At 53.3% G+C, this 8194-nt stretch overlaps 1 protein-coding gene across 1 annotated transcript; it reads right to left on the reverse strand.

Moving 5' to 3' along the window:
* Positions 1-597: 597 nt before the first annotated feature.
* Positions 598-8168, reverse strand: PPM1M (protein phosphatase, Mg2+/Mn2+ dependent 1M). Its single transcript, XM_053989628.1, has 10 exons — positions 7954-8168; positions 6859-6982; positions 6009-6263; positions 5410-5522; positions 4354-4438; positions 3936-4054; positions 3457-3520; positions 2491-2598; positions 2141-2289; positions 598-1910 (listed from the first exon to the last, which is right to left on the reverse strand). The coding sequence occupies exons 1-10, from the start codon at positions 8166-8168 to the stop codon at positions 1766-1768; spliced, it is 1377 nt and encodes a 458-aa protein (XP_053845603.1). The 3' UTR covers positions 598-1765.
* Between the last annotated feature and the right edge of the window lie 26 nt (positions 8169-8194).

The raw sequence follows: 8194 nt of genomic DNA on the forward strand, positions 1-8194 counted from the left end.
AATTGCCCATTTTAAGAGGGGTTTTTTTGCCTATGAATGTATCAGGATAGGGAAGCCTTGTGACAGCTGCTTAGGGAGCTATGGTGCCCTAGGTAAAGAGGCGTTCACAGCAGCCTGTGGTCTAGATGGAAGAGCTGAGCTCTTTCTCAGCAAGGTGAAAAAATAACTTCCTGGATTTGAGTAACAGGAACCTTGGGTCATTACAGTTAATGCATATAAATGTGTTACAGCTACTGAAGGGAGGCCAGCAGCCAGTATCATTACCATGGGTGAATCCTCATGTGCATTGTTTTCAGGTCAAACTTAAGAGGATGGAGGGAAAGTGAAGCTGGAGAGAAATGTTTTTTATTCTATCCCTTGCTTAAACCATGAGCAGATAGGTGAGAAGGCTGCCCCTTTCCTGGGGGGGGGGAATTTCCTCTCACTGCTGGAGATAATCTTTCAACACCAAGCCCTTGCAGCAGTTCTGGTAAGGGGATGCTTCTGGTGACAAGCAAAGACAAATTAAAAGGAAAACTCCCCAGTAATTTTCTGAGGCTGTTTTCCTCCAGCCCAGATCTATGTAAAACCCCCAGGAGGAATAACACCACAGTAAGATGCATGGGAAAAAAACCAAGTACTTTTATTTGGACTTTCATCCTGTGGAACTTAAACACGCACTGGGGTTTGGCTGCCTCTCTAGGGAATCCTGGAACCTGTGTAATGAATAATGAAAACCAAAGTGGGGACTTGGGGAGATGGGAAGCTTGTCCAGACCTGAATTTGCCTGGCTAATAAACAGGTTGGGAAGCAGACCTTCAGAGTTTAAGTCAACTCTGGCGTGTCTGCTGCACTGTGTTTCTGCTGGAATAAGTGCTTGAAATTCAGCACCGCAGACAAATTGCAACGAGCCGGTTTTATTTTACTCTGAGCTCTTCTACTGAATCAGCTGATGTACTGAAACACCTTGGTTCTCATCAGTGCTGCTGCTACAAAACCTGCTTTGCTATCAGAAATGACCTGAATAGAGAAAGTATCAGCAAGTGTGGATTAAGATTTATTAGAAATCTTAAAAAGTGTGTTACTAACACACTTCAGTGTTCTTAAATAAGAGTAAGGCACATATCTTTGCACAGGAGGCTTCTGTACACCAGGGTGAAGCTTCACATGGCTACATCCTCTGGGTTTGAGGTGGTGCTGCCTACAAATGGTAACTGTCTCAAGAGCTCTGGGCTACTGCTCCAGCATTCCCATGCCACAGGCATGGCTGTGCCCAATGCTGTCTTGGCAGCAGCTCCCAGGTTTTCAGCACATCTCACGTTACAGCAAACGGATACAAGAGATGCTTTAGCTTATGCATCCAGTTCAGTTTAGTTCAAGTCTGATTAAAAGCCAACTCTTCAGACTGGCTGGATCTCAATTGATCCTTATTGTTCAGTATTAAAAAGGGAGAGGGATCAGTAGAAATATGGATTTGAGTGTCACTGTACCGCAAAGATCTTAGGAAAAGTGCCCTTTAGTTTGCATGGCCCCCTTTGCAGGTTCTCCTTGGTCCAACAATGAGAAAGGGGAGTGATTTGTTGCCCACTGTGCTTCTCTTGCATGTTGTTACAGAGCTAATTTGTTCATCCTGTGCCAAGTGCTGGCTGTGCATTTCAGGTTCCACTGCAAATGGTTTTGCTGGAAAAGAGCGTACACGTGTGCAGCAGAAGTCCCTCAGTCTCAGGCTGGTGCTGAATGGCACCACAGGAAAGGAACACAGAAATGCTGTGTGTCATCCTGACAGTCAGTCCTCTTCCCTGTTGTGTAGTGGGATGACAAATACAGAGATGTCATCATAGGATGCCTCATGGCTGTCGTCCAGCATCCACTGGTGGCCTCTCTTCTTTCCCCTTGCCCTGCATACCAAGCACTTGGCCAGTTCTGAAAACCTGTGGGTAGAAAAAAGCAAGGGCTAATTTAGCAACTATTCCCCTTAAGTACAAAGCTGGGATGTGGCTTTATGTTGTCAAAATAACAAGATTTTTTTAAGACATCAGCTTTGTTTCCAAAGTCACAGAAAAGAGTGGTCATGCCAGAGCTGACCTGGAAGCAGTGGGATGTCAGCTTTGGGTCTGACCAGGTTCTTTGGAAGGGAAAACAAAGACAAAGCTGGTATTACCTTTGAGGATCTGTCCTGTTTTCTGCAAGGAAGCTCCTGACCACATGGGCCACCTCATCGTTGCACAGAACATCCCAAAGGCCGTCAGTTGCCATGATGAGGACATCATCTTCCTTAATGTCATGCAGAGCAAAGTCAAATACATTCACCTGGAAAGCAGAGGAGTAAATCTGTGACAATTCCTGCAATGTAACAGAAGGGTCAGGGAGATGAGACTTCCCTGAGAGATGACACACTGGGACCAGGGTGCTTGGAGAAATGCTAAGACCTGCCAAGTCTTTAAAAGATGCATCCTTCTGAGGAGCAGCTTGTTTAATTCCACCCTACAATTCCCATGTGCTGTGACTGACCTTAGGAATGCAGGAGAGGAAGGGTTTGACTTCAATGTTGGTGTCGATGACCTTGAGTTGATGATCCCCCAGGCCTCGAGAGACAGCCAGAGTCCCCAGCAGGCGAGCCTGGCCCCAAACAAAGCAAAACAGGATTGAAACGTCAGGGTGCGGGGCCTTTCAAGGCTGATGTGTGGCTTGTCCTGACTGATCTATGTGTTGCTTTAGGACCTTTCTCCAAGCATCACCTCTGGAGAACAGCCTCTGGAGACATTGGAGATGGGGGAGTGATGACAAGCAATGATGGCCTGATGGGAGTGTGGAAACAGCCTGATTGTCAATGGCTCCCTGTGGCCCATGGTGTGCTCTGGAGTTAGTATGTGTGCTCTGCGTAATGCTACAGACCTCAGGAAGCCTGTGGTGGCATCTGCTCTTGGTTTGAGGTGGCAAGAAAGACAATTGGATTGGTTTGGGAGTGTCTGTCCTGGCAAAGGAGATTCTGCAGACTCTGTAAAGGGGGTGGCATGTAGGTCGTAGTGCTGGGGGAGGTGATGGGACTTTCTGCTCACCCCCAGCAGGCAGATGCTGGATGGGTGCAGTCACTGCTTCTCCCTACCTCCTCCTTCCCTCTCCAGGCTCATTTCTCAGCCTTTCCTTGAGGAGGACAGTTTGTGGGAAAGGTACTAGAGTTAAAGGAGACAGTCCCAAGTGGGAGCTGATGAAGTTCTCATCTGAATAGAGTTCTGGTGTGCAAGCCCTCAGGGCTGCTGTCTGCTCTGCTGTACTCTGGAGGAGGGTGCTCCAGAGGGCTCCGGGTTACACCAGCCAGGCAGCAAAGGAAGCTGCTGTATCCAGGCTTTGGGACTGTGCTGTGCTGGAGAACACCAGAGCTCCAGGTCTGCTCTAGTGCCCCAGAGTGTGACAGGAGTGACAGGGACACTGAGAAGACTTGCCTGTGCCTTCCCAGTGTGTAAAGCATTAAGCTACCTGCTTCCCGTGACCATGGACAAGAGGATACTTGAGGTCAGCTTTCTCCACCGTCTTGTACCCCCTGGAACAGAGAATTCACTGTTGATTTGGGATATGTCTGACTTGATAGTACAACCCAGCGAGAGCATTTTGACTCTGACTGACCCTTGTGGTGTCCCCATGCACAGGCAACTCACTGAGGATGGGGTGAGGTGATCCTCACTCTCCCCTTCCTCCCCAGCTTGTACCTCCACCAGCTTGGGACTGCTTGCACCAGCCCCATGCCCATGGATGCCAGAAGGACCATCCTGACTGTTTTCTGACCTCCCTGCCAGGGCCCTGGTCCTTTGGAGGGAGCTGCTCACAGCATCCTTCCCTACCATCGTGCTGCTGCTCTCACTAGCAGGATGTGCCCCGTCTCCCTTCACTTCCCCATGGGTGTGAGCAGGTGAAGCTGCCCTGTGCTGCAGCCTTGCCCTCGGGCAGAAGGGACTCACCAGCCCTCCATGAAGTAATCCCGGTACAGGACTTTGTGGCCCACATCATCTCCCTTCAACCTCCGTGGAAACTCAAAGCGGGTGAATTCACCATCCAGGAGCTTGGGGAAAAGGAAAGCCTGGAGGAGGGAATGGAGGGGTGAGCATGGACAGGTTCTGCTTCTGCCTCAGGACTGGTACTCCCAGCAGCAGAATGGAGACCACAATTGGCAAAGCATGTTCCAGTGAGGACATGAACAACTCCCATACTAAAGACTTGGCTGAATTTCTACCCCAGCCCTCCCTGGCTAGTTCTAGCTGACATTATGGCCACACAGTGGCCTTCAAGGAAAGCCGGAGGTCCTCTTGCCACAAGCCCTCTCTGGCCAAGTGGGATGCTTGCAGCTGGATTGTCTGATCTGTGGAAGGACTCACTCACCAAGTGCTGGATTCGCTGCCTCTCTGACTCGGGGGTGAACTCGCTGCTCATGGGCACAATGTTGTCCTTCAGGACAAGAATTGCCCTACAAGGGGGAAGAGGCAAAGCTCAGCTGTGCCAGAGAATAGCTGTGCACCCAAAACTGTTAAAAAATGCCACTGTATTTCAAATAACTCCATTGCAATTGCACTGTTGCAGCAGAGAACTGTGCTTGCCTGGTTTGACAGTGGTGGAGCTCACTGTTAGAGGAATGGGGGGGCCACAGCCAAGTGAGGGAAATCACCCTTTACTTTGAAACACCTGCCAGGCTGATTGTGCTGCTGCATTACCACCCCAAGGCTCTCTCTGGGCAGCTTTAGTCCCTTGTAATCTCCAAACTGTTCCAGAAGCCACGAGAGCACCTTTCTTCCAATAGGTCCTGTGCCAGGCAGGAGGGGGATGGCTGGGCTGCACATTTACTGTCTGTAGGATTAAATCAGAGCTGTGGTTTAACCTGGCAGCTAAACACCACACAGCCACCTACTCACCCCCCACACCCAGTGGGATGGGGCAGGTAACTGGGAAAAAGGAAAGTAAAATCTGTAGGTTGAGAGAAAGAAAGTTTATTAGGACAGGAACGGAGGGAAAATCATACTGAGAAAAGAATAAGAATATAGAAAACAACTGATGCACTGTGCAGTTGCTCACCATCTGCTGACTGATGCCCAGCCACTTCCCCAGCAGTTGCCCTGGGCTACCTTTCCCCTCAGTTCACACACTGAGCATGGTGCTATATGGTCTGGAACATCCCTTGGGTCACTTGGGGTCAACTGTCCTAGCTGTGTCCCCTCCCAGCTTCTTGTGCTCCCAAACCTCCTTGCTGGTGGGGTAAGAAGCTGAAAAGTCCCTGACTCTGAGCAGCTGCTGAGCAGTGCTTGCACAACTTAAACATCAGTGGGTTTTCAACAGTGTTCTCTAGAACTCTGTCCCAGCTGAACCAGGACAGTAAGATGCTGGAAACCTTGCTTAAATCCCAGCTCTCATCCCCAGCAAGTTCCCCCTTTTATTATGACTCACCTGCTGTCCCCAGCATTGGCCACATAGAGCTTTCCCTGGAAATAAAGGGCAGCCAGAGCAGTGCAACCTCCTGTCTGGTTCGTAGCTTCCATCTCCTGGCCAATGACTTCATCCTGTTGGTTTCAACAAGTTTGGAGACTGGCATGATCTCGGGTGCTGCTTTCTACACACTGTCTCATCCCTCCCAGCAGAAATCCAGAACCAAAACTGACTGTGGATGGGCCACAGGAAACCAGCAAAGTAACAGGCAATGTCGCTTCTGTACAGCCTACACAGCTGCTGCTCCTGGACTGTGGATGCTTTAGGAGGGTGATGGGGAGAGCTCAGACCTGTACGTGCTGTATGAGTGTGACAACAGCCACCTGCCTGCCCTACAGAATTGGACAGAGCTACTGCAGCTTTGCTCTGGGTCAGCACTGCCAACAAACAGCTCTGACACAGGCCTTAGGCTCTGACCCAGCACATTTAAAGGTTTGGCCCAATGTTCCAGGCTACTCAGTGAGCAGCAGAACTGCAGACCCTGCCCTTCCAGGGCTCAGGGAGGGACAGACTGTGGCTGCCTGGGCCAGCAGGACTGGTGCCCTGCATGGGGTACTCACACACTCCTGGAAGGCATTCTCCAGGGCTCCCACCACCAAGTCTGCTGCATGGATGTGCTTCTCCTCCACGAACTGGGGGTCACTGTCACAAACGCAGCGTCCGCTGAGGTGCATGGGGGGCTGGGCCTCGGTGATGCCTCCCACAATCTCCTCCAGCTTCTGCTTGATGCAGTAGTGCAAATAGTTGGAGGCAATGATGGCAGCGTCTGGGCCACCGTGGCCATCAAACAGCGCCCAGTAGTGACCAGTCAGAAACTGCCGTGAGGAAGAGGGACAAGACAGGGGCTGAAGAGGTTGTACAGATGGCAGGCTCTTAGCCAGGATGCCACTGTATGTGTTTTGCCTGACTTTTCCACCCCAGCTACCCTGCCCTGCCACTGGTAAATCTCCTCAATCTCAAGCGATGCTCATGTGCTGCTCTGCCAGACCCATCATCTGAGCTCTGAGCATCTGGATTTGCACCACACACCCTCATGTGCTGTATTAGGGGAGATGGGGCCATTTCACAAGAAGTGCAGCACAGCCTGGTGAGAGCATCCTGTGTACCCAGCTCAAGCTGCTGCCCAAGTGATGGCAAGACACACTGGCTCTTGAAAGCACAGGGAGGACAGGAAAAGTGAGGGCTTGCATGACCTCAAATGCTGCAAGTGGCCATGGAAGAAATGGCATTTACAGAGCTACGTATTTGCCAGCCACAGGGTACATGGGTCCCCTAAATACATCCAAAGAAGGGTTTCAGCACGTGGGCATGTAGGACTGACGGAGCAGTCCTGTGTTTCCTGAACCTGTGCCCTTGGGTGGCAGCAAAAGGCTGGCAGCAGGGTGAGCACAGCCTGCCTGGGGGCAATACCTGTGTGGAGCACAGGATCAGCCATTCCTCATCCTCCTCCAGGCCTGGCTCTCTCCTCCGGACAGAGATCTGACAGCAGGCTGCCTGGTCCTCATTGAACTCCGACTTCTCAGCATTGATAACCCTGCAAACACTCCAGGTAAGGTGTGGGGACACACTGCACTGCTCCTGCTCTCAGCCAGCTGTGCTGGCTGCTTTGCAGCCCCTGCAAACAGCTGCACCTTGCCCCTCCTTTCCAGCCCCATGCTCCCTGCTCCCTTTTCAAACTCAAGGATCCCTTTGCTGATGACTGAAATAGTAAGTCATTTGTGTGCAGGAGGGAAAAGCCCAGCTGGGGACACAGAGACCTGCACCCTGGCCTCAGGCAGCCTTCGTCAGCAGCCCACACCATGCCATTTCCTTGTTGACACAGTGTATTGCAGAACCACCACCCTTGCTTTTCCTTCCAGCCTTGGTAATGTTTGTCCCTGGATGGGAGTGTGCTCTCCTTGCATTTCACGCTGTGCCATCCCAACACCATGGGGTCAAGACGTGGTCTGGCCAGGACGTGGGGACAGCTCCTGGCTGGAGTACTGCCTGATCCATCCCCTCTGCCATTTAAAAAAGCAAACCAAATGATTTCTAAAATCGTGGCCATCCCCTTCCTTTGCTTTAAAGACACTTTGCTACGAGCGGTGCTGCTCTCGGGGCTGCCCTGGCCACTTGTCACAGCGCTGGAGCCGGCACTGCGGCTGGCCGGGGGTGGCCAGGGGTGTCCCCGCCGGCCCCGGCAGGGACGGAGACGGGCTGGAGCATTCACCGCCACGCCAAACCTCCTCTGGGCCAGAAAGCCACTCGCTCCTCGCCCGCAGATGGTGCAGGAGGATGATCTGTGCCTGCGGGCGGCCACTCCGGGCAGGGGCGGCTGCAGCCGAGGGGCGCAGCAAGGGCAGGGGGGGTGCGACCGCCCCCGGCACCCCGCCAGGAGTCCCGTAAGCTCCCCCGCACCCTCCACGCCCACTAAACCTGCACTATTCCCCGGTATCAGCACCCGGCAGCGCCCCTCAGCCCGCCCGGAGCCCCTCCCGGAGCGGCCCCGCCGCCGGCTCCACTCACTCGGCGTATCCCGCACCCCAGGGCAGCGGCCGCTCGGGCGCGGCGCCCCGCACGGCCCGCCCGCCCCGCGGGGCCTCCTCGCCGCCGCCGGGCACGAACTTGGGCCGGCGGTAGCGCAGGGCGGGGGGCGGCGGGCCCGGCCCCGCTGCCGGGGCTCCGCCGGGGCGCTCTGCGGGGCCGCCCCGCCGCCAGCGCCGCAGCCACTCGCCCGACATGGCGGGGCAGGTGCGGCTCCTCCCGG

This window comes from Vidua macroura, chromosome 13 (genome assembly GCF_024509145.1).
Source record: "Vidua macroura isolate BioBank_ID:100142 chromosome 13, ASM2450914v1, whole genome shotgun sequence".
Lineage (NCBI taxonomy): Eukaryota > Metazoa > Chordata > Aves > Passeriformes > Viduidae > Vidua > Vidua macroura.

What these genes read in the sequence shown, in the direction of transcription:
- PPM1M (XM_053989628.1), bottom strand. Translation starts at nt 8,168, where the DNA reads ATGTCGGGCGAGTGGCTGCGGCGCTGGCGGCGGGGCGGCCCCGCAGAG. An exon ending in TGATCCTGTGCTCCACACAG is followed by an intron (nt 6,264 to 6,858) that starts GTATTGCCCCCA and finishes TCCTCACGGCAG; the next exon opens with TTTCTGACTGGTCACTACTG. An exon ending in GATTACTTCATGGAGGGCTG is followed by an intron (nt 3,521 to 3,935) that starts GTGAGTCCCTTC and finishes TCTCTGTTCCAG; the next exon opens with GGGGTACAAGACGGTGGAGA.